Source organism: Mesoplodon densirostris, chromosome 2 (assembly GCF_025265405.1).
Source record: "Mesoplodon densirostris isolate mMesDen1 chromosome 2, mMesDen1 primary haplotype, whole genome shotgun sequence".
Lineage (NCBI taxonomy): Eukaryota > Metazoa > Chordata > Mammalia > Artiodactyla > Ziphiidae > Mesoplodon > Mesoplodon densirostris.
In genome coordinates, this window is record NC_082662.1 from 191,622,773 (window position 1) to 191,646,648 (window position 23,876).

Sequence of the window (23,876 nt, forward strand, 5' to 3'; positions counted from 1 at the left end):
AGAAAGGAGGGGAAACGCCCTTTGGCTTCACAGCTTAATTAACTCCCCGACCTCCCTGTCCCCAAGAGGGGGGAGGGGGAGGGGGCAGTATCCCGTGGGAAGGTCAGGGAGAGGAAGGCGGGCAGGAGGGCTGCAGCCTCTGTCCCCCGGGCGCCGCCCCGCTGGGCCCCAGCTTCCCCTCTGTGCATCCCGGCTGCTGGGCCGAGGGTCAGGCTGTCCTCTGAGCTCACTCCTAGTGGGGGCCGCTGGGTACCAGGCGCCGGGCACTCCAGAACTTCACTGTCAGGTCACTGGGCGGAGCAAGAGAGGACGGGTCAATTCTTGAAGAGGGCACGGCTGGCCACCCCCGAATGAAGCATGGGCCAGATTCCCCAACTTGCCAGGCAGGGCTGGGGCCCAGGGGCAAGCATTGCTTAGGCTGAGGGCGGCTGCGGGGGTGGAGGGGTGCTGGGCAGAGGGAGAGGCCTGTGGTCACCAAGGCCCCCCAGGATTCTTAGCACGGGTTCTCTCCGTTGCTGCTATTTTGTTTTGTCTTGTCCAGGCCTGAATGCTCCCCCTTTGCTCTCTGCCACCTGGCACCCCTCTCCTGGGGGTCTGTCCCCCGTCCATGCTTGGAAGAAGAGGGCAGGCGGGGCACTCTCGGGGCAGGCGGGATACGGGGGAGGAGGGAGGAGGAGTAAAATAATCTCGTACCGTTAAGAAGCAGCTCAGATCGAAGTGGAGAAAGAGGGGAGAGGAAAGGGGGAGGATGAGAGAGGAGATGGGGGCGGGGAGGGTGGGGGGCGGAGAGGAGAGCGGAGGGGGCGCGGGGGTCAGGGCAGGGTGGTGGCTCGGCCCTTTATGGCCAGGACTCGGCGAGGAAGGCAGGGGGTGAGTCCAGGAACGTAATTCCACACCTTTACCCGGCAGTCACTGCGTGGGGAGAGGCAGGGGGAGGCGGAGAGAGGGGAGGCGGAGAGAGGGAGCGAGGTCGGAACAAGAAGGAAAAAGAAGAGGCCGTCTGAGCAGCTGCCCCTGCGACACAGGGCCTGGGCGTCCCCGGATGGGACCGGAGCTGGGGCTGAGGGAGGCGGGCTGCTCTGTGGTCTGAGATACCTGCACAGGGGTCAGGGCTGCTGTGTCAGGGGCAGGAGGGGCTGGGACACAGCGGGGGGTCCCAGCCTGGGGCCCAGCATCCCCCGCGGGCGCTCCGTGAAGGCGGGCTCAGGCCAGGGGCGCCGTGGGGTCTGCTCCACGCCCTGGCCGCGGGGACAGCGCCCGGGACAGGGTGGGGAACAGGAGCGGAGCTCTCTGCCCGGCACCCACCTGGAGGCGCTGAAGATGTGCCTGGTGTTGGTGCACATGGCATTGATGGGGCTGTCGTGGCCCTTGATCTCGCCAATGGGCGTGAAGTTGTCGACGTTCCAGACCTTGATGACGCCTGCGCGGCAGGCGCTCAGCAGCATGGGGCGGCCGGGGACGAAGGCCAGGGCGCACACCCAGTCCTTGTGCGCCGTGGGGATTTGCTGCGGGAGGAGCGAGCCGTGAGGGCGGGAAGCGGGGGCCCTGCCCCAGGCTCTAGAGATGAGTCCCTCATTCCTGCTCCCATGCTCCACCCTGAGACCCTGCACTGGTACAGAGTCCTTTAGCCCTCAGAGGGGTCGGAAGAGAAGGGGGCGACTGGTCAGACCGCGGGCTGAGAGCAGACCCTTCCTGAGAGCTGCTGCCTGAAGGCAGATGGTGGAGGCAGGAGAGGGTGCCGGCCGGGGTGGGGCACAGGGGGGAAGAGGGTGCCGGCCGGGGGGAGGGCACAGGGGGGAAGAGGGTGCCGGCCAGTGGGGGGGCCACAGGGGGGAAGAGGGTGCCGGCCAGGGGCATAAACACAGGTGGGGAAGAGGCTGCAGAACTGGCAGGCTTGGGGAGCTCTGGCCCAGGACACAGGGCCCCCAAGCCCTGCCCGGGGACCGCCTCTCCGCAGCCCACCCCTCCCGCCCCCACTGCACCTGCATGAGCTCCTGCTGCGCCAGGTCCCACTTCTTGATGCCATTATCCCGGGAGCCGCTGAACAGGACGTCCCCCTGGATGGCCAGACACTCGATGCCATCGTAGTGCGGGGGTTCGAAGTTGTGGGTGGGGCCGACGGTGCCCGTCACACACTCACCCAGCTGAAACATCTGCGGAAGAGGGGCGGGAGGGAGGCCGGGCGCCTCACCAGGCTGGGGGTGAGCTTCCCGGGGGACAGGAACTGGGGGCAGGGAGGCTGACTCAAGGTGGGTTTGGGGTGTGAGCCTTATTAAAATTCTTAATAAATTTTTTAATAAATAAATGTAACACTACTTGTACTTTAAATAAAAACATTCATCATAACCCCACTACCCTCTTTCCCTTTTTATCCACTGCTTCCCAGCCTCCGACCCTGCACCTACACTTGCACTGACAGAACCAGGGAGCACACAGCATGAGTGCTGACTTGTGCTTTGTGGGTTTTTTCATATTTGTTGTGTGATCACTCGTACTGCATCCCATCCTGTGGGTTTTCCCTAATTTACTTGACTGTTTTTTACTACCCGTAGACATTTAGGTTCTTTCTGATTTTTCAGCATGTACAGAATCACGCTGCAATCCTGACCTTCTGCACAGACCTGGCTCCTTGGGGGTGATTTTTCAGCATAAGTCCCCAGGGGTCTCATTATTTTCCATGAGTCCCAAGGCAGTGGAGGGAGAGGGCCAAGGTAAGGAGAGTAGGAGGAGAACAGAGCCGCCACCGAGCCCGGCCTCAAGGCCAAGGTCAAGGACTTCTCCATACCTTAACGTAGTGGTCCTTGGAGCCGGTCACCACCAGGTCGTGCTGGCTGGTGGTCTGGGCGACCGTCAGGCACATCACAGGGCCGATGTGGCCAGTCAGCTTGCCGACCGGCTGGAACCTGTAGGGGAGGAGAGGCCCAGCCGGTGGGGGGGGGGGGTGTTGGATCGGGGGGACCCTGGGGTGGGGTTGGGGGTCCACCCTGGGGTGAATACGCCAGCCAGGGGACTATCCCCCCTCAGAGCAAGATCAAGACCCAGGCACGAGCCACCTGCAGCCCGGGGCCGCCCCGGGGGTCCCCCGCCCCTGCCCGGGCCCCTCCCCGACCTGTTGAGCTCCCAGATGCGGACGGCGTTGCCCGAGGCGGCATACAGCATGCTGCCCGAGGGGCTGAGGGCAATCTGGTTGATCTGGTGCTCTCCCTGGGCGCTGGTGATGGTGCGGGTGGACGCAGCCGCACAGGCGTCCCCTGAGACCACCTGGCCTGAGGACCTGCCCGTGAGGGAGAGAGGCAGAGGTAAGGGCTGGGCTGTCGCTCGCGGGTCTCCTGAGCTGGGTCCTGGCTCCTGCCCCGCCACCAGTGCGAGCCGGGCGGGACGACTCACGTGAGGGTCCGGACGCACTTGGCCGAGTCTCGGATGTCCCACACCTTGATGTAGGAGGTGGACACGGAGAACACGAGCCCAGACAGGCTGCAGTACTTGATGGAGACCACGTTGCTGGGGTGACCCTTCAGAGCCGCGATCTCCTGCCCCGTCACCAAGTTCCACATCTTACAGCTGCGGTCTGCGAGAAAGCGGGCATGAGCAGGGGACGGTCGTCATGGCCGGGGCCCGGGGAACTCCCGTCCCCACAGCCACCGGGGCCGCCAAGGCCAGGGGAGGTGGTCCAGGGCTGCCCAGGGGACGGGGTCTGGGGGCGAAAACGTGCTCCCGCCTGCTCCCGTGGTGCACGGACGAGCCCGGCACTTCCCACCAGGGCTTCTCGGGCAAACGCCCACCAACGCCAGGTTCCCGGAGCATCGTCGGGGCGCAGGGGCTGGAGTAAAGCTCCCGTGCCTGCCCATCGCTGACCAAATGAACAAGCGATGGCAAGCAAGTCTCGGGGGAAAACCTGGACCCAGTCAACCTCACCTAGATTCACAGCCCTCTCCCTCCTGCCTCGCAGGTATGTGTACACACATTTCCCGTTTCTCTATTAGCTGTGCCTCCTGCACAGCTGCTCTCCCTGACGGAAGGTAACGTTTTCTGACTGTCGCTGGGACTAAGGAATCGTAGGAAGTGCGCAGCCCTAAGTGCTGGGGTCGGGGAGGGGCTGAGATGAGCAAAGGCGGGGCACCTGACACGCTTCCTGGAGTTCCGGAGGCAGGTCTGGAAGGAGGTACTGGATGGAGACCCCAGAGCCAGCTAGGAGGGGAGGCCTGGGGTGGGGAGCCCTGAGCCCCGGCAGGAGACCCCACCTCCTCAACCTGGCGGCTGTGATCCCGTCTCCTGGGCAGCCGGCTCTGGCAAAGGGAGCGGGAGGGCGGGAGGCCCTGACCCCACCTGGCCGGTCCGGGTTCCGCCCACCTTTGGACCCTGTGAAGAGCAGCTCATCCGTGGCGTCCAGGCAGAGGATGGGCTTGGTGTGGCCCTCGGCCATGGAGACGCACTGCAGCGGGGCCGTCCGCGCGCCCCTGGCTCCTCCGACCGGGGTGATGATGCCCCTTCCCGGGAGAGAGGGAGAGAGGCGCCCGTCAGCCCGGAACCGCGGCCAGGCTGAGCGAGGCTCCCAGGTGAGGGACAGGCGCAGGGGCACTCGGGCTGTGGCAGGGGCTCCAGCCACAGCCCCCCAGGTCCGAGAGCCGCGCAGACAGGGGCCTGTGGTGCAGCCTCTCCGTCGCCATCCTGAGCACTTCTGGGGAGCAAGCCCGGCCAGGTACGGCCGGGGGCCCAGAACACGCGGGAGTCCCCTCCGACGCCTGCCTGACCCAGAACCCAAGACGCACACGCCCCCAGGCCCCAGCCGGGCGGGGCAGAGGTCCCAGAGCTGGATGGGCTCCTCCGGCACCTCGGTGTCCACAGGGAGGGTGGAGGAGTGCAGAGAGGGAGGGCGCCCAGGCCGCCGCGCCGGGGCAGAGACGCGCGCATGCAGGCGTGCACGTCACCTCCACCTGGGCCCCTTAGGACCAGAGTGGTCAGATCCGTGACTGCCATCTGCAAAGGACTAAGCCCCTCTGGGGAGCCCTGCTCAGCTCTGTGGGAAGAAAGTGCAGGCCCCTGTGGGGAGTGGAGCTGGTATGCGCCCCCCCCCGCACGAACACTCAGAGACCAAGGACGCCTGTCCTGAGCGGACCTGAGGACTTCGCTACACACCAGCCTCCTGGAGGGCCTGAGGATGAGGATTTTTTCCCCACTGAGGGTCTCTGGGAACGAGCCCCTGGCCAAGCCACGTGCACGTCTGAAACATGGCCGATTCTTTCCAAAGATAGCGCCGCCCCCGTGGTCGAGAGCGTCTGACGTGACCAATGTCCTGCCCTGCCCGCAGCTGCTCAAGAGCCCCCGGACCCCACCGGCATCCCCAAGGACGGCGGTGGGACAGGCCCGCTGTCCCCGGTGTCTCAGGCACACAAACAGCCCCACCCCCCAGCTCCCCGCTTCTGACGGTGGCTTGGGCCCAGGGGAAGGGGCCGGGGAAGGAGCCCAAGACAGCAGTGGGAAGACCCCAAGTTAAAAGGATAACCCTCCGCCCATGGGAGGGGCCAGGGGGTGGGGGGGTGGCTGGCAGCCTTGCAGCCAGGGGCGTCACCCCCGGGGACAGGGACAGTGAGTGGCGGTCGCCCCGGAAGAGCAGGGGGAGCCCTCAGCCCAGGGTGGCCCTTTCCCAGCCAGGGCTCAGGCCCACCAGGTCCTGGGACTTGCCCCTTGTTATGGGCAGCGGGAGGGGTGTGTGTGTGCATGCGCGTGTGCGCGGGGCTGGCTGAGGGGAGAGAGGTCTCCTGGTACTCCTGGCCTTTGGGCCAGGAGACGTGGGCAGGGCCTCTTCTCGTTCAGAGCCAAGGTCGGTGAGGGAGCCCCCGACACAGCTGAGTAAAAGCCGGGACACTGAGCACGCGCGACCCTCCAGCAGCCTTTCTCCAGGGGTCCGGGCCCCCAGGCTCCCGTGCCCCCCACTCCCACCCAGTGACAAGCCACCAGCAGCCATACCCTCCCCAGCCCCCAGCTCCAGCCTGGCGCAGTCAGAGGCCACGAAGCACCCACGAGAGAGGAACCAGGGGTGAGAGGGCAGGACGGGGTCTGGGGGAGCCACGGAGAGGAGGGGCCGCATGCTGAGGCCAGGGTGCGGGGAGGGGGACAGACAGGGAGCAGCGAGCCGTTCTGTGTACCTCAGGACCTCCGACAAAGAGGAGTCGCTGTCATCAGACCTGGGGGCAGAAAATTAGCTGGATTAGGGGGAGAGAGGGACACACACGAGGGAGCAGAGGCGGCAGCGGCGTGGGGAGGTCAGAGGGCGGTTATGCTCTGCAGGGGAGCGGAGAGAGGAGAGGGCGGCGGAGAGGAGGCGGGCAGGCCGGGGAGCTCGGGGCGGGGAGGGGGGCGGGCAGGGCAGAGGGGAGACGGGCCTGGCTGGTCCCAGGATCTGGGCTGCCTCACTGCACGAGCTGGGGGCCCCCTGCCCCCTGAGCGACGCTGTGCCTCCTCCCACCCCTCCCAGGAGCAGGCCTCTCCCAGCAGTGCTTCAGGGACCTGCTGATCCCCAAGCACTGGCCCCACGAGCCACTGGACGGTGCCCGGGAGCTGCCTCTGCACACACATGGGCCCGACACCCCGGCCACCGGGCAGGACCGGGGTCTGGAAGCCCCCGGGGCTGGGATACCAGGGCCCCACCCAGAGCTGCTGAGAGGGACCTGTGACTGTCAAGGTGTGAAGGGCCCCTGGCTGGCAAGGGGGTCCCCTGGCTGGCATAGGGGGCACCCTGGCTGGTGTGAAGGGCCCCTGGCTGGCGTGGGCCGGGCTCGGTGCTGTCCTCCCGCAAGGGGGGCCACGGCAGGTTTGGGGCAGGAGCGATGTTTTGCCTCTGTGAGGAGAGGTGATGCAGGCAAGGCCTAGCGCTTTGTAGCCTGGGCTCTGCCGAAGGACAGAGGAGCGTTAGAGCCGAGGGGAGCCCTCCGGGGGCTGCAGGAAGTTGGGCGTCGGGGGTGCCCAGCAGTGTGGGGGGCCCGGAGGGGAGCACAGGAGGGCGGGGCCTCTCCCTTCACCCACGCGGAGGCCCACAAGTCAGAGATCCCAGGTTTGGGCCCAACTCGACCGCTTTCTAGGTGTCCCGGGGCCTCTGAGCCTCATCTCCTCTTTGTAAAGCAGGGAAGGCAGTCCTCACGGCTGGTTTATATACTTCCAGCGGAATCACGTGTGTGCAAGCCTGGGGCGGCGCTGGGGGGCGGTGCCCACCGCACTGGGAGGTGAGTGTCCAGCGAGAGTGGGCAGTAGGGGTGAGCTGGCCCCACCATGTGACAGAAACGGGGTCTCCTTCTGCAGGGACCCTTCACAAGGGCGCTGGGGCGTGGCCTGAGCATTAGCGGGGGTGGGGGTGGGGGCTGTGCGTGACTGAAGCTGAAGGAAGGGGCTTCAGAGAAGAATCAGAATCAGCGGAGGAGGCAGGGGCAGCTCTGGGTAGGCCCATGGGGTGCCCGACTGCCCGGGCTTGGCCCCGTGGCTTCCTTCGTGCCCTCTCCTGCGGTCCCCACACACTCAGGGGACAGGAGGGGTCCACGGTCAGCACAGAAAGGGCAGAGGTGCCGGGAGCGGGGCCAGCGCAGCATGCCTAGGGTCTCCCCGCTGCCCGCCTGCCTGCGGCGAGGACCCGCCCGCAGCCTCCCTGTCCCCTCTGCACCCCCCGCCCCCTGGTGCCCGGCTCTTACTTGTCCAGCGCTGACCCTTGGCTCTGGTTACTGGTGAGACGAGAGAAGACGTTTCGGTCATTCCGGGGCCGAGTGGGAGGGGACGAGGGGGGTGTGAACCCCACGTCTGTGGACCTGGCAGGTGAGCAGGACAGAGCAGCATCCGTTAGTAACCGCACCTCTGCCCAGGGGCATGCACACGCGGGGTCACCTGCACCACCTTCCGTCTGGTTGTAAGGCCTGCAGGGCAGGGGGTCCTACGGCCCAGCTCCTGCTTAGCCCCCAGGGGCTGGTCCTGGTGATCCGTGGGTTCCACATTTGGGAATTAATTCACCTGCTCACCAAAGCCTATCTGTCAGCCCCAAACAGTACCCGCAGGGTATGAGGACCCAAGCGCACATCTTCCCAGCTGAGGTCAAAAGCGGTGGCCCTACCTCCTTCACAGTGCACACAGCGCCTTTTGCAGTCTATTTAGTGTCCTGCTTTTCATATTTTTGTGCTTTTGGTTGGTGATTTCAGTGTTTAAAATGGCCCCGAAGATGGTGATGCAGGGCCACCTGGCATCCTGAGCTCAAGGAAGCTGGGACGTGATTTACAGAGAAAATACGTGTTAGATGAGCTTCATTCAGGCGTGAGTTCTAGGGCTGTTGGCCCTGAGTTCAATGTTAATGAGTCAACGGTACATATTGGATTAGGTGTCTTTAAACAGAAACTCACATGACAGGTTGATGAAAACGCTGGGACCAGAGGCCCCCAGGAGCCCAGCCCTGTATTTCCCAGGAACAGCGGCTCAGGATTCGCTAAGTCGTGTTCACAGTGACTGGACAACACAACTGCCACAAACAGCGTGACCCGACCTCCAGGGAAGAGTCCGAGGCCTCAGGGCGCCACCCCTTCCAGCACCCACGACCCTGCCCTTTGGAAGGTGGTTCTCAGGTTCAGCCCATCCTCCTTCCCTTTGGAGGGTCCTCACGAGTCCAGCCTACATTCCCCCCAATTGCAACTCAGTGTGTTCTCTCTGTCACGGGGGGCGGGACAGTCTGTGGGGCCCCGGGTGCGCAACTCCTTGCAACCCCTCCCATCACAGGCCCATCTGCAGCCACGGGCATGGGCGGCTGGACTGGAGGGAGGGACAGGAGCATGTCCCCCTCCCGACAAGGCAGGTGCATGAGGTCATCCTGAGCCCCTGCCCTTCTACTGCTTCGCTGTGTGACCTGGGGAAGCCACCAAACATCTCTGAAAATTAAGGTGACCCTGAGAGGCATCGGGATACCTGAAGAAGCCCGTGGGGCCCCATGAGTGGCTGGCCGGCTGGGGACTGTCCTCGGTCCTGCGTCCCCTCCCGGGACTGTCCTTACTCACCTACACTCCGCCCACAGAACAAGACCTTGAAAGGGGCTGAGGCCTTCCAAGGACCCCTGGCCGTGAACGGGGCTGAAGCCCACTGGTCCCGTGACCAGTCCAGGCCACTGCAAATCCACCCACGCTGAGCTCACGGCAGCCAGCAGCTTTTAGCAGCGGCCTTGGCCACCAGCTCAGGTGCTTATGGAGAGATTGTTTCCTGAGCTGCAGCTGACCAAGTGAGGAAGGGGCCGTGAGGGGAGCCGAGCGGGGCCGGATGAAAGTGTACACGACGGTCTACAGTGGGCCTCCCAGCGATTCCCGCCCCCAGGGTCTAGAACACGTCCTCACCTGACGGGCTGCCCTCGGTCATATGACTTCCTCCGGGTCAGAGGGGACGTCTCCGCTCCTCGAGACTGCCGGGGGCTGGAATGCAGGGTCCAGTGAGGCCCAGGCCCACCTCCCGGTCCCACCCATCCCCCCACCACTCAGCGCCCTCCTTACAAAGTGCTCCCTCTGGTGGGCAGGCTGATGGTCCGAGAGACCTTGTCCCGGTAGTAGGGGTCTCGGACGGAGAAGCCCACTGCGTCCTCTTTGATCTCCACGAGGGAGGCCAGGGACTTAGTGATGTTCTTGGTGGACACGTCCAGAGGGGGGCCCAGGCACTCAGCAGACACGGCCTTCATCTGGGCGGACAGCTTGGGCTCACCCTGAGACAGGAAGGGCTGGGTGGGCCCACTGCCCAAACACGATGGTACAGAACGGGGAGCTGGGGGAATTCCAGCGGGGAGACGTGCCGCCGGCCTGAGGCAGAGGAGGTGATGGAACGGCCCCGGCAGACACGACCCAGGCACGTCTCCCGAGGCTTCTGGAGAAGCCAGACCAACAGGAGATGCCTCTGCTGCCTTTCTTTAGACGTCACAAACGGAATGCCAGGCCGACCTCTGCTGCTCACCAGCTAATCAGTTACTCAGAGGCTGTGCACAGGGCACCGCTCCCAGCCTGCAGGGCTCTCCCCTCTCTCTTTAGTGAGTCCTGTTTCGTGGTTCTGTCTAGTCTAGTAGCTGCTCCCTCAGTGTCAGGCAGACTCCCTCCTTGCTGAGTCAGTAATCCGCACACACAGTAACTAGACATCCAGGGCTGGTCTTTGACTCAGATCCGGAGGCAAAGTCTTGGTGGGGAAGAGGGTGAGTTCTGACAACGAGGCCTCGGGCTATGGTGATGTCACTCCACCCACTTCAAAAGGAATGGGCTGTAACGGGTCACACATGTGTGCACCCCGACCCTTTCCAGGTTAGACCCTTCTTGGCCGCCTCATCCCAGCTGGAGGCAATACTGGGTTGGGGCCGAGGGTAGGGGCAGAGCCCCAGGAAGGTGGAGCCCACCCCCCACCGGCCGCCTTCTGGTGGGGCTCACCTTGAACTTGAAGTCGTCATGGCTGGTGGAGCCTTTCATGCTGAACGACTGGGAGAAGCTAAGGAAAAAGCAGACGAGGGTCAGGATGCCGACAGCTGATGTCCCGGCTCCCTGGGACTTAGGTTCATGGGTCCCAAAGAGCCCCCAAGCCCAGGCTCAGCCCTCGACCCTCCGGCAACCCCCCAATCCAGCCCCAGGCACATGCTCGCTCCCAACCTGGAAACTCACCTCCCCTCCGAGAACTCAGACACCTCCTCATCTGTGCTGGCATAGCCGTTCTCTGCCGGGGAGGAGGGAGCCGAGGGGTGAAGCCCCGACCCCTCACCCTCCCTCCCACCCCTCACCCTCTGGGATCGGACCGTGGCTCCCGGGGAGCCTCGGGGAGGGAGGGTCTCTGAGGCGGGAGGCAGGGAGCCCTGGGGGTCCCTGGGGGCCCCAAGGCCTGCCCCCCGCCCTGTACCCTGCTGCACGTTGTGGATGAGGGCCTGCAGCTCGGGATGGGCCTCGGCCTTCTCGCGCAGGGCGTCGAGCAGCAGGTTGTTCTGGGAGGGGCCCGCTATGTCTGTCTGCCTCAGCCGTCCCTCCAGCAGCCGGATCTGGGCCTCCTTCTGGGCCACCTGCAGCCCCTGAGGGCGGGGAGCGAGGAGGCCTGGCGTTACCCCTCCCGGCCTGGGGCTGGGGGGGCCCCGTCACTGCCCTCCCAGGATCTGCTTCCAACCAGATGCCTCCCTGCTAGCTCCCAGGCCCCAGCCTGTGCCCATCACAGACCTGTGATGCACCCCAGCCCCCTTAACCTACCCCCCATCCACGCTGTGGGACACACGCCCTGTTATGGGCAGAATCGTGTCCCCAAAACGCATAGGCAGATGCTGCAACCTCCAGGACCTCAGAACGTGACTGTGTTTGGAGATGGGGTCTTCAGGAGATCATTAAGTTAAAACGAAGTCTCTAGAGGGGGCCCTAATCCCTGCGACCGGCGTCCTTATAAGAGGAGGAAATCAGGACACAGACACACACAGACGGAGGACCTCAGGAAGGGAGAGGCCGAGTGTACAGGGCCAGGAGAGAGGCTCAGGGGGACCCGCTCCGCCTACACCTCGATCTCTGACCCCAGCCTCCAGGACCGGGAGCAGTAAACGTCTGCTGTTTAGGCCCCCTGTCCGCGGTGCTGGCCCCGGCAGCCCCGGCAGAGGAACACGCTCCCCTGCGTGGCGACGCAGAGCTGCGAGGGCTCCCTGGGCGGGTGAGGGGTCAAGGAGGCCAGGCCCCTGCCCCTTCCCCGAGTTGCCCCGCAGGCACAGACCCCGGGGGAAGGAAGTCCCCACGGCCAGCGCTCTGTCGGGCAGAGGGGACAGGGGACCGACACAGGCCAAGGGATGCCTTCTGCTCCTGCACGATGCCACTGGCCCCACTCCTGGGTGGAGCATGTCTATCTGTTCCTGTTGCCCCACTGGAAACGCGCGCGCGCGCACGCACACACACACACACACGCACACACAGACACACACGCTGCCCCCTCCACCTCCGCGGGCTCAGGACCGGCCCTGCTCTGGATGGGCTCACACCAGACGCCAGGGTCGCCCCCGACGGAGGCCCTGCTGTGTGCCAGGCGCCACGCCAAACCTCTAGCCCTGTCATCTCCTTAAAGCCGCGCGCGCAGCAAGCCGTCACCCGGCTTTACAGCCTTGGCGCTCACCGGCGCCTGTGAGGGACGCTGCCGGGCGCCCGGCCGGGCCCTGTGCTTCACCTCAGGGGCGGGTCCCGGGGCTGCCTGCCCACCGGCCCGGCAGGAGGCGAGCCACGGCCTACCTTGTCGATGGACGCCTTGAGGAAGTTGTCTAGCAGGAGGCGGGCTTCGGCCAGGGAACAGGAGCTGATGACCACCGACGTGTCTGTGGAGTCCAGCTCCTCCTGGACCGGGAGGCGGAGGGCCCGCGTCAGCAGGGCTGCCCCGCCCCGGGCCCCGGCGCCCTCCCGCTGCCCCGCCCATGGGCACCTTGGTCTCTTCCAGCTGCACGATGGTGGCCTGGCAGTCTCCAATGCTGTCGTTGATGTAGTCGATGTTGGCCGCCAGCACCTCGATCTCCTCTGCCAGCTCCTGCAGCCCCTTCTCCTCCTCTGGGCTCTCCGCCTGCAGCCGCTCCCGCTTCCTCCTCAAGGCCTCCTGCAGGAGGGACAGCTCCTCCCTTTTCTGGGGGGAGGGAGGAGGCCTCAGGCTGCTGCGCCGGCGGGGCAGGCCCTGCCCGCAGGGAGGAGGGGTGGGGGGGGACACAGCCGGGCGGGGGGGGCCCACCTTGATGAGCCGCTCCATGTCAGCCTCTAGGTTGACGATGGTCATCCTCTGCATGACGATGTCGACGATCCTCCGCTCCAGCGACTGCCACTTGAGCCTGGCAGCCTTACTGAAGCTCTGGCTGGCCCCCTTCTTCTGGAATTTCTTTCTGGGGGGCAGAGGCAAAGGGGCGGGGGCAGGACCACCCTCAGCCCCTGCAGCTGCGTGGAGACCCCGACCCAGAGCCGATGGCCAAGGGGACCCTGGCGCTTGCCCCTCCCAGGTGCTCCCGGCCGCCTTACCTCGCAGGGCGGCCACCAGACACGGTGGGCATGGGGTGGTTCCCCAAGAAGTGGCTGAATTTGTGGTCCCACTGGCGCACGATGCTGGAGACGGAGCGCGCCCCCGATTCAGCCTCGGACGAGGTGGTGCTGGCCGACACCTCGGCGCCCGAGTCCAGCATGGGTGGCTTTGGTCCCACTCGGCCTGCCACCCGCTCAGACATAGGCTTGGCCAGACGCCTCAGTGCAGTAACCTGGGGGCCCAGAGGAGCGGGACCCAGTGGACAGGGTGCCCCCAGCCCGCGGAAAGGCCCAGGTTGGGGCGCGGGGCAGGGAGAATACAGGGCCGCTCCGTCCTGGCCTGGGTTTGGGACTGAGAAAGGTCCAAAGGGTCTCCAACGTGAAATGGACACACAAGAGGCTCCCCGTCCTTTTTAAAAGTTAACCACTGCGGCAGGCAGCTGGACCAGAACCTGCAGCCCACCCCCAGCCTCAGCACTCTAGCTGAGAAAGGCCCTCCCACGGGGGCCTCCCCAAGTCAGCACGTGGCCGGGGGAGCCGGGGCCACAGGGGGCTGCTCTCAGGACAGGGGGGCAGGGCCGGGGCTGCGGGGGGTGGCCGGGCTCACCTCCTGGGTTTTCCTCCTCAGGACCATTTCCTGCTGCCGTTTCTGGGACTCCAGAGCTCGGATCTGAAACTGCGGGTGAGAGGAGAGGCTGGGGTCTACGCTCGGGCCCTAAGCCCGTTCCACCCGGGCTGGCCCTGGAGGTGAGCGCCTTGTGCAGCTAGAACTCGCCGGTAAAGGCGACCCAGCGTTTGGGTCCCTTTCTCCATGGGAACACGTCTCTCGGCCTCTTCTCCCCACCATGGGCGGGGAGCCTGGAGCGGAGGGCTGGAAGCTGCTGGTGACCTGGGCGGGGTCCTACCCCGCGGTGGGCTCGAGGCCTGGCTCGGAAGCCCACAAGGACCGGGCTGGGCTGCTGCAGCCGTCCTGCCCTCCCGTGTACAGCTGCCCCTCTCCTCTAAGCGCCACCGTCACCGCTTAGGCCTGCGTGGTCAGGAGGGGCGGCCGGGCATGCAGGGGGGCCGGGGGCCCGGGGAGCCTCGGGGCCGCCCTCACCTCCTGCCTCCGCTGCTCCTTCTTGAGCTGCGCGATCTCCCGGTTCCGCTTGGTCTCCGCCAGCCGCCGCCGCTGTTGCTCCTCCCGCATCTGCTTCATCAGGGCCACCTGGGACGGGGAGGGGAGGTGGGTGTTGAGGGGAGGCCCGAGGCCTGCGCGGAGGGGCTGGCTCGGAGGATGCCAGGCAGGGGTGGAAGCCACCAGATGGCAGTGCCTCAGGGGGTCTGGGCCCACCTTGTCCACAGGAGTTGAAGGTGTCCCACCACCTGGGCAACCTACCGAAAGGAGCGGCCTTACCGCCAAGCCCAGCCGTGCAGGGGAGACCACTCTGCAGGGTCCAGCCACGGCCCCCAGGGCTCTGCTCACAGCCCCTGGCGGTCCTCAGGCAGAGCCCCTGCCAGTGCCCAGACATTCTGGGACCAGCCTAAGTTGCTAGAGGCAAGTGGTCCTGCCTGGATGGAGCAGTGTTCTCTCTCCCACTCGCAGCTGAGCTGCCGACGGGGCGCGTTCCCAGGCCAGGTTCTCACGAGGACGACATAAAAACCAGCATCATTTACTGAGCCCACACTACATGCCCAGCCCCGTCCTTGAGATAATCATACGTGACAGGCATTATCACTCTTATTTTATAAATAAGGAGCCTCAGAGAGACAAAATGACTTAAAGTCAGAAAATCAGTAATGGGTGGCCAGACTCCTGGCCCAGGTCGCTTTGCTTCAAAATCCAGCTCTTACTACGGCCGTGGGGATGGCACCAGGGCAGGTCAGAGCAGAGCTGGCGACCAAGCACAGAGCCTGGAGCCGAGTTCTCGGAGGGCCGGCCAAAGGCTCAGAGAGCATCATCCGGGAGGCCAGAGGTGACCCGGCACAACGGGAGCCGTGCGCTGGGTCCTTGTAGCATGCACCCCCCTGGCCCCAGAGCACAGGGTGCAAAGTGCACAGGGGTCAGACTCCTTCCGTGTGACGGCACCATGAGAATCAGGTGCGGGCTGTCCCTCCTCTGCCACTGAGGCCTCAGACACCCCAGGAATGTCACCAGCCTGCCCTGAGGACAGTTAAGAGAGGAAATGGCCCCGGAGGGAGGCTGGAAGGACTGCGCTGGCTTCTGCCTCAGAAGGCAGGCTGTCGGGGGGGGAAGCTACAGAGAGAAGGAGGGCTCCCTGCTGCTGGGCCTTTGGGGGTCCAGAACAAATGCTCCCCCAAAGGGCTGGAGCTGACAAGAGAAGCCAAGCCTGGGCTGGAAGCAGACCCAAGCCCCGCCCACAGGGAGCTACATACACACTGAGACGGCGGCCCTCATATGGAGCCGGGGCCAGAGCCTTCCTGGGGAGGAACGTGTCTCTCTGGACAAAGGTCCATCTGTCCAACTCTGCCTGTGTGGCCGAGTCCCAGGGAGGTCATCACAGGGGTGGTGGGCTCAGAACGGGTGGGAACATTGCAGGCATGTGACAGCGCAGCACCCGAGGCCAGCACTGTTCTGAGTGTCTCCTCGCCTTAGGACACCTCTGTAAACCGCAGGGCCAGCCCCTGGACTGTGGTGGGAGGGTCCTGGGCACTGGTTCTCGCGGCATCTGGTTAGAATCCTTGACTGCTGCCCTCGGTGCTTCGGACAGAAACCCGGGGCCCCTGCTGGGCACCCTGGGACAGCCCAAGGGTGCTCTCTTCAGCCTCTTTCCTAGGCTCACAAGAGCACAGTTAGCCGGGCAGGGCGGGGCCCCCGGCTGAAGGGCTGAGCAAGCTGAGACTGAAACCCAGGAGCACGCAGGGACCGTCTGTCCTTCACAGAGATCCTGGGCGTTATTATATTATTTTTCCAGGCTTCAGAGCCATAGAAGGGTCCTCCCTCATAAGGATCTACAGTAGGGTCACCTCCCGCTGAGATGATGGCCGGCCGGCACCAGCCAGGACCGCCTCGAGAGGTGTTAGTCAGGGAGCCTCCAGGGAGACAGTTAGGACGCAGGCAGAGCCCCCAGAACGCTCCAGGAGCTGCAGGGTGTGCAGTGCAGCCCCCAAATGGGGAAGCCAAGGCCTTGGTCCCTCCCTCCTACCACCAGAGGGCGCCCGCTGACCCAAGTCCCCCTCTTCCTCCTGCAGCAGCCCAGATCAGCATCTGCTGGTGGAGGTCCCACGGGCAAACTGGCTCCCTGGGGCCAGTGCAGGACAGACAGTCTGAGCAGAGCGAGACTGGCCTTTCTCCACCCTGGACAGGCTGATGGGCCCTGGATGTGTGGCCCAGGCGTGGCTGGGGACGGAGCCTGCCCAGGGGAGGTGGCTAGCCCGATGGCTGAGGGTCCACCTGTCAGAATCTGCATCATCACAGCATCACCTCTCTCCGCTGAACACTGGTTAACGCCAGCCCAGTCGGGCGGTGAGGACGCAGTTACTATGGCCCCGGGTGCTTCCCTCTGTGGGACCTGTTCCCAAGGCCAGCTGTCTGCAGCTCACTGGGGTCCTGTCCCAGGGCTGCGGGGAGCTGGGGTACACGGGGGGCTGGGGCCAGGGCAGGAACGCGGACCAGGCAGCCAAGGGGATGGAGGACGTAAAGGCAGCACGGATCTGCAGGCCCAGGCGGGAATGAGGACCCAGCCGGACCGGGAGGCATTAGAGCCAGGAGCCAGACTCGAGCGCCCTGGACGACGGCAACTGGAGAAGGGCGGCGGCAGAGAACTGAGTCTGAATCCCGGCGCTGCCCCAGGAGGTGGGAGTCACTCTCCGAGGAAGTGGCAGTGACATCTGAGCTGCTTTCTCCAGCTCCACCTCGGGACCGCATGCGGTCGTGGTGCTGGGGGACTGGCGGAGAGCCACATCCAATCGTCACTACGTAATTAGTATTATTATGAGTATAGGCAAATGTGGCCCAAGTGGGAGGCCTCGCGTGCACTGCGTGTGGACTGGAGGCCACGGTGGTGGGGCGGGGTCCCTGGGGGCCCTCTCCTGCCCCTCCAGGGGGAAAGGTGCTTTCACCCTGGACAACGCACTAAGAGGACCACCCACCGCCCGGCCCCAGCACCCCCACCCACCCCGCCCCGGCCCCCACCTTGGCCTTCTTCATCTCGGCCACCTCGGCCTGCAGCTTCTTGAGCTCCCTCTCGTAGCGAGACTGGTTCTTGAGCAGCCGCGCGTGCTCCTTCTGCGCGGCCTGCAGCTTCTGCAGGTCCCGGTTCATCTCCCGCAGCCTCTTCTCATAGTCCGCCTTGATCTTGTTGGCCTTCTCCTCCGTGTAGCACTCCATGGTACCTGCATGCAGCGGGGCGGGGTCTGCACAGGTCCCTGGACCCCAGTGCCCGGGCAGCCTGGGCTCCAGTGTCGGCGCGTGATGCGGGCGAGTCACACCCTCCTCCGCCCGTTCCTTCGTGTGAACAAGGAGGGGCTCGGACTAGACACCCAAGGGCATTCTAGGGACCTTGAAGGGGTGATTTCATCCTGAGATCTCTGAGCCCCTGCCCATCAGCTTGCATGAGGAGCCTGAGGACCACTCCCGCTGGCTCGGTTCTGACCCGTGATTGGAGGAAAGGGCCGGGACCAGTGGGAAGGGGAAGTGTTAGCCAGAGAAGACAGAGTGGGTGGGCGTGGGGAGAAGGAGCGGCCTGGTTCTCCACCCTTGACCTTTCCTACCTGAACTGCAGCGTCTAACAGACATGGCAAGCTAGCGGTGCAAACCCACCTCCTCGACCTCCACCCCCCCACGCAGTCCCCCCCATCTCAGTATCTCATCGCGTCCTTCCAGAAGCTCCCTCCCTGGAGGCATCTCTGGCTCCCCCACCAGCCAATCAACAAAGCCTTTCATTTCCACCTTCAGAATGGATCCAGAATACGACCACTTCTCACTTCCTCCTGCCCAAACCATCTCTCACCAGGACCTTTATAAGAGTTTCCTAACTGGCCTCAAGCTTCCCTGACAGCAGCCAAAGTGATCTTGCCAGAATGCTTACAAGATTTACATCACACCCCTTAAAACCCCACACTTCCCGTGTCCCTCAGAGAATAAGACAAAAATCCTTGAAACGACGGACACACCTGGTCCAACATTCCTCCTCCGATCCCCTTCACTGCTACTGTCCCCTCTCACCGCGCTCCAGCCATCGGGGCCCTCGGCATGCCACCAACACGCCCGGTGCATGCCTGCCTCGGCGCCTTGGCATCTTCTGTTCCCTCTGCCTGCAATGCTCTTCCCCTCACTCATTCTCTCCAGCACTATCTCACCGCCTTCAAGTCTTTGCTCAGATGCCAGCCTCTCAGCAAAGTCTCCCACGACCATCCTTCTCAACACGCCCACCCCCTCCCCAGCACACCTTGCCCACTTCCCTGCTGCATTCTTCCACGACACTTATCACCCCCTGACATGCTATAGGAGCTGCCACTTATCTTATTTATGTCTGTCTCTCCCCACTAGAACGTGCGTTCCAAAATCTCGAGCATCTAGAACAAGGACCGCTCTGCAAGACGCACTCAATGCATGTTTGCTGAGTAAGTGAACAAGTGAGGGGATGAGTGAGTGCGTCATGGGATGAAGGGGCCGAGAGCCATGTGAGGAAGGTAACACTGTGAGAAGCAGACTTGTAAACGCGATCAAAGGAAACACCCAAGGAGCAAATTCAGGAAGAAAGGCTGAGGGAGTTCACCTTCACAGGCCTGGAGACAGGATTCTAATACTTGAGGCGATGGTAAAAATAACAGAAATGATAAACTGAGAACGTAGCAAAGGGACCAGAGTTGGACACAAGAACTTTCTGACTGTGGGTCTAAGTGCACAGTCCAAGGTCAGAATGCCCCACCCAGAGGCCCAGGTAACCTGGTGGTGCCCTTCTGACGGGGAGGGGCTCGGGGAGGGGGTGTGTGGTGGGTATGGGGTGGGGCTTCGTGGGGGCGGGACTTCGTGGGGCGGGGCCTCACTGAGGTTCTGCAGCACTCGGTCCCGCTCCAGCTGTGTGTCCCGGATCTTGTTCTGCAGCAGGATCAGCTTCTCCTCGTACTGGTGCTTGAGCGTCTGGAGCCGCCGCTGGCTGTTCTCCAGCTCGTCAATCAGCTTCTGCTTGATTTCGATCTCGCATGTCAGGTCGGCCAGGTCAGCCTGGTAGTTCACCTCTGTGGGGGCAGAGACAGGCTGGACCGGGGGCCGGGGGCCAGGGGCGTGGTGGAGGGGACGGGCCTTCCCCTGGCCAGCCGTGACCACTCGGTGACCAGTGGCGAGAGGAAGTGACACATCCCATGGTGGGAAGGTGCTGCCAGGTGGTGACACCCTTAAAGAGCTGCCCGGGAAGTGCAGGCCTGGGCCAGGGAGCTGGGAGGGGCGGGGAACCAGGCGTCCCACCCACCTCTGCTGTGCCCCAGAGGCTGATGCCCACTCGCCGTGGACGACCTGGGAGCCAGCAGGGCTGGAGGAGGGAAGGACCCAGAGCAGCCAGCAGGACTCTGGGTCAGAGCAGAGCTGAGGGACACCCGTCCCGTTTAGAGGAGTGGACTGCAGACCAGCCAGACCTAGGTCCAAGGCCCAGCTCTGCATCTCCCACACTGGCGGAGGCCACCAACCCTCGCAAGCTTGCTCTTTTTTTAAATTTTATTTATTATTTTTATTATTTTTTTAAATATATATTTTAAAATTTATATTTATTTTTGGCTGTGTTGGGTCTTTGTTGCTGTGTGTGGGCTTTCTCTAGTTGCGGCGAGCAGGGGCTACTCTTCGCTGCGGTGCGTGGGCTTCTCATTGCCGTGGCTTCTCTTGTTGCAGAGCACGGGCTCTAGGCGCGAGGGCTCAGTAGTTGTGGCACGTGGGCTCAGTAGTTGTGGCTCATGGGCTCTAGAGCGCAGGCTCAGTAGCTGTGGCCCACGGGCTTAGTTGCTCCGCGGCATGTGGGATCAAAGTGGTGACAAAGGGAGGAGACCTAACACCTCCGTCCAGGGTGGTTGTGAGGATGCAGAGGCCAGGCACGTGAAGGGTAGGGCTCACCTCAGTGCCCGGTACCCGTGGGCGCTCAGTGAGAGTTTGCTGCTGCCATTGCGTCCCTGTTGTTTCTGCTACTGCTGGTTTCACGTCTGAGTTCAGCCGGGACACCCGCTGCCCCGAGCAGTTTCTCTGGGCCTGCGTGGCAGGCAGCCCCACCCCGGGCAGCCCCGCCCAGGAGCACGCACCCTTGTCCTCGGGGTCGGAGTCCGAGTCCACCAGGCTCTCCTCGCTGCCCGAGTCCTCGTCCTCGTCCTCACGGCCGCTCTCCTCCGGCTCCTCATCCTCCTGGGCACCAGGCGCCGTCAGGAGGGGTGGGGAGTGGGGGGGTCGTGGTGCTGGGGGCGCCTCCCACCCACTCCTCCCAACAGCCTGGGCAGAGCCCCTCTGTGGAAGCCTCCGGCCCCCATCCCCCAGCTGGGAGGAGGGACGTCACCATGGTGAACAGATACCGGGAGGCATAAGGACGCAAGGATGTCATGGGGACCCACACCCCGGCGCAAGGACGTCACGGGGACCTGCACCCCGGCAGGGACATGGGGGCGGCCCGAGGTGGGCGGGGGACCCTCACCTCCTCGGCCTCATTGTCATCGGTCTCCTCGCTGTTCTCCTGTTGGAGTTTTGCCCTCTTTTTGAAGGCTTCCTTCTCTGGGCTGCCCAGGCGTGAAGGGTGGACCGGTTAGGGGACTGACCTGCCTTCAGTGTGTGGGTGGGGCGGGGGGGATGGGGAGGCAAGAGCGCCTCGTCTCTAGGGCCCTGTATGGGGCTGGGCTCCGGTTCTGCAGGGATCCACTGCTCTTCCCTGGCCCCCAACTCAGAATGAACCCTGGGTGGACTCCACCCTCCCTCTGCTCGGGGAAAGCCCAGCGTCAGAGGAAGGTGGGAGCCTTCTGCCCACAAACGAGACCTGCCCACTGAGTCCCCAGGTCACCCGGGGTACGCACAGCCCCTGCTGGGCACAGGGTCCTGGGGGCCGCCTGGGGGGAGCCTCCCCTCACCTCTTTCTCCGCTGCCTGACCTCCTTCTTCTTGAGCCTCTCCAGGTCCTGCTTGGCTCGGCGGATGACCTCCGCGGCATCCTCCATGGAGCTGGTCGGGACGACCGGGGAGGCGCCCAGGGAGTAGGGACCCCGGGTCGAGGCCCGAGAGAGGCTGCGACGCAGGGACTCGTTCATGGCCTCGCTCTCCAGGAGCTTGGTCCTGCGGAAGGGAGCGTGGGGGGCAGGTGAGCGGCACTGCCTCGGCCCCCGGGCGCCCAGGTGCGCAGGGGCTCACTCACCGCAGGTCCTCAATCTCCCGGATGTAGTTCTGGATCAGAGCGCCGATGGCCTCGTTGCCGTCTCCTGAGGGAGTGGCAGGGAGGAAGAACAGTTAAGAGGATAATAAGTTCAGCGAGGACCTTAGCTCCGAGCTGGTGGTCTTGTATCAGTGCCTCCTCCAGCAGGGCCTTTTTCAGGGAGGAATCTATCAAAGAGGGACTTGTCTGTGGGCGCAGAGACACACAGGCGCAGCTGCTAACAGCGAGACGGGAAACAAGCAAATATCCATCAATAGAGGCTGTTAGGATAAATTATTCGTCGCCATCACATATGGAACCCTGTGCAGCTGAAGAGAACTAAGTAGGCTTGTATGTTTTTAATATGGAAAGATCCCGGGACTTCCCTGGTGGCGCAGGGGTCAAGAATCCGCCTGCCAATGCAGGGGACACGGGTTCGATCCCTGGTTCAGGGAGATCTTACATGCCACGGAGCAACGAAGCCTGTGCGCCACAACTACAGAGCCTGCGCTCTAGAGCCCGCGAGCCACAACTGCTGAGCCCGCGTGCCACAACTACTGAAGCCTGTGCGCCTAGAGCCCATGCTCCGCAACAAGAGAAGCCACCGCGATGAGAAGCCCAAGCACCGCAATGAAGCCTAGTCCCCGCTCGCCGCAACTAGAGAAAGCCCGCGTGCAGCAACAAGGACCCAACGCAGCCAAAAATAATAATTTTAGAAAAATACAGAAAGATTCCTACGGCGTAATGCTAAGGGGAAAGGGAGTCACAGGACAGTACATATGATCGCATTTTCAGAGAAAGAAAACGCCGTCCTGCACACCCCACGTCCCGGGCTGGTGTGGGGCGGAGGGCCCAGCCCGCCCGCGCCCGGAGCCAGCCTGGCGCTAACTCACCGGCCTTGGCCAGGAGCAGGTTGGCCTCCTGGCTCATGAGCTGCGTGACGCGGCTATTGATGGCGTCGATGGCCTCCTGCATGGCCTTGACCCGCAGGCGCAGCGCCCCGTTCTCCTTCTGCAGCATCGCGTTCTCCCGGAACAGGTCACTGTAGCCCTCGGCGCCATCCTCCCCGATCACCCTCTTGCCCTGGGAGGAGGGGCAGGGCGAGGGGTCAGGGGCGGGGAGGGGGGGAGGATACGCTTCCCCGCCACCCCCGCCCCGGCCCCTCCCTCGGCAAGGCGGCCCTGCCAACCTCCCAGCGCTCAGAAACCTGCCGGGGCCCCAGTGACAACAAAAAGTCCCCATTTTGTGACCAGCCACTGCAGGCCACTGTGTTCTCACTCCACCTCCCTCTCCACCGCTCACCTTCCCGTCTCCCCAGACACGAACCCGAGGGTCGGAACCCGAAGGGCCCGGTGGGCGGCACGAGGGAGGGCAGCAGTCTGGGTGAGACCACGGGGCGGGGGGCGGGGACTGGAGCCCAGGGTCGCCCGCAGTCTGAAAGGCACAGCCACTCGGGCCACTCCTGCCAGCTCGGCGCCAGATCGTTACAGCTTCAGATTTTTAAAGGAAAACGGAAACTCCCTGATTTTCAGAAAGCGTGGTAACTACGTTGCATTCTTTTAAAGCAAAGGGCGAGGCAAACCAAAACCCACTTGTGTGCTAGGTTCGGGCCAGGGGCCATAGCTGGTGACTTTTGCCTTAGTCACACAGAATGGGATGCTCCCCCAAAGGCACTCGTTTTTCCTGTCTCTGTTCCTTTGCACGTGGCTTGTCGGCATCCTAAGACACCTGCTCCACTTCCTTTTGCTGGTATCTCATTCATTCCTCAAGATCCATATAAAAGGTCCCCTCCTCCATGAGGCCCTCCCTGACCACCTGAGCAAGGAGGGCCAACCCTCTCCCCTGCAGCATCCCCCAGGCACGCTGGACCACTCACGTGGTCCCCATCGACTCTCCTCACTCTGTGCCGCAGCCCAGAGTCTTACCTGGTCCAACACGGCATATTCAGCAGACGGGAAACCCCAGCAGAGCGTCTGCCCTACACATGAGATCTATGCAACCAGGGGTGTGCTCTTCCTTCTCTTATATTCTAAGCCCTGAGGGCTCTGACTTGGTATGCACAGGTCACCCACCAGGTGAGCCTGGCACTGGCTGCCGTGGTTGGCACATGGCGATGCCCAGGGCGCACGGAGGCCAGGTTGGGGGGGGGGGCCCGCTCACCGCCTTGTACTCCATCAGCTCCATCTGCAGGCGCGCAATCTCGGCCCGCAGCGCGCTGATCTGCTGGCTGGTCTTGTCCTGGTTCACCACCACCTTGTTCTTGATGTTGCGGGCTCGGTTGGCGTATTTGAGCGTGTTGAGCGTCTCCATGAAGTCCCGATCAGAGGGGCTCACGCAGGCGATCATGATGGTCTGGCTGGGGAGCATGGGGGAGTGGGGTGGGGAGTGATGGACGAAGGCATGGCCGGCCCAGGAGCATCACTTCGGAGCAGATCCCGCTCCCGCCTGGAAGCCCTGAGGACCTGGGCAGAGGCTGGGACGTGGGGATCCGGACTACGTAGCCCGGTGGTGACTCCACCACTCCAACAGGGGTGACCACAGCGAGGGAGGCCGTGATGTGTCATCACCGAAAT

At 63.8% G+C, this 23,876-nt stretch overlaps 1 protein-coding gene across 1 annotated transcript in view; it reads right to left on the minus strand.

Moving 5' to 3' along the window:
- Positions 1–812: 812 nt before the first annotated feature.
- KIF21B (kinesin family member 21B) overlaps positions 813–23,876 on the minus strand; it is a 39,501-nt gene continuing 16,437 nt past the window's right edge. Inside the window, exons 8-35 of the mRNA XM_060088687.1 lie at positions 23,464–23,659; positions 22,197–22,386; positions 21,307–21,370; positions 21,027–21,227; positions 20,600–20,681; positions 20,217–20,316; positions 18,981–19,172; positions 17,125–17,324; positions 14,089–14,196; positions 13,597–13,665; positions 12,990–13,222; positions 12,709–12,856; positions 12,412–12,606; positions 12,225–12,326; positions 10,876–11,041; positions 10,644–10,695; positions 10,416–10,473; positions 9,504–9,709; positions 9,351–9,425; positions 7,680–7,793; positions 6,147–6,185; positions 4,351–4,487; positions 3,388–3,568; positions 3,110–3,274; positions 2,786–2,903; positions 1,983–2,153; positions 1,306–1,505; positions 813–912 (exon numbers count right to left, since the gene is read on the minus strand). Coding sequence (XP_059944670.1) covers positions 813–912; positions 1,306–1,505; positions 1,983–2,153; positions 2,786–2,903; positions 3,110–3,274; positions 3,388–3,568; positions 4,351–4,487; positions 6,147–6,185; positions 7,680–7,793; positions 9,351–9,425; positions 9,504–9,709; positions 10,416–10,473; positions 10,644–10,695; positions 10,876–11,041; positions 12,225–12,326; positions 12,412–12,606; positions 12,709–12,856; positions 12,990–13,222; positions 13,597–13,665; positions 14,089–14,196; positions 17,125–17,324; positions 18,981–19,172; positions 20,217–20,316; positions 20,600–20,681; positions 21,027–21,227; positions 21,307–21,370; positions 22,197–22,386; positions 23,464–23,659 — 3,862 coding nt within the window. The remainder of the gene's footprint in view (positions 913–1,305; positions 1,506–1,982; positions 2,154–2,785; positions 2,904–3,109; positions 3,275–3,387; positions 3,569–4,350; positions 4,488–6,146; positions 6,186–7,679; positions 7,794–9,350; positions 9,426–9,503; positions 9,710–10,415; positions 10,474–10,643; positions 10,696–10,875; positions 11,042–12,224; positions 12,327–12,411; positions 12,607–12,708; positions 12,857–12,989; positions 13,223–13,596; positions 13,666–14,088; positions 14,197–17,124; positions 17,325–18,980; positions 19,173–20,216; positions 20,317–20,599; positions 20,682–21,026; positions 21,228–21,306; positions 21,371–22,196; positions 22,387–23,463; positions 23,660–23,876) is intronic.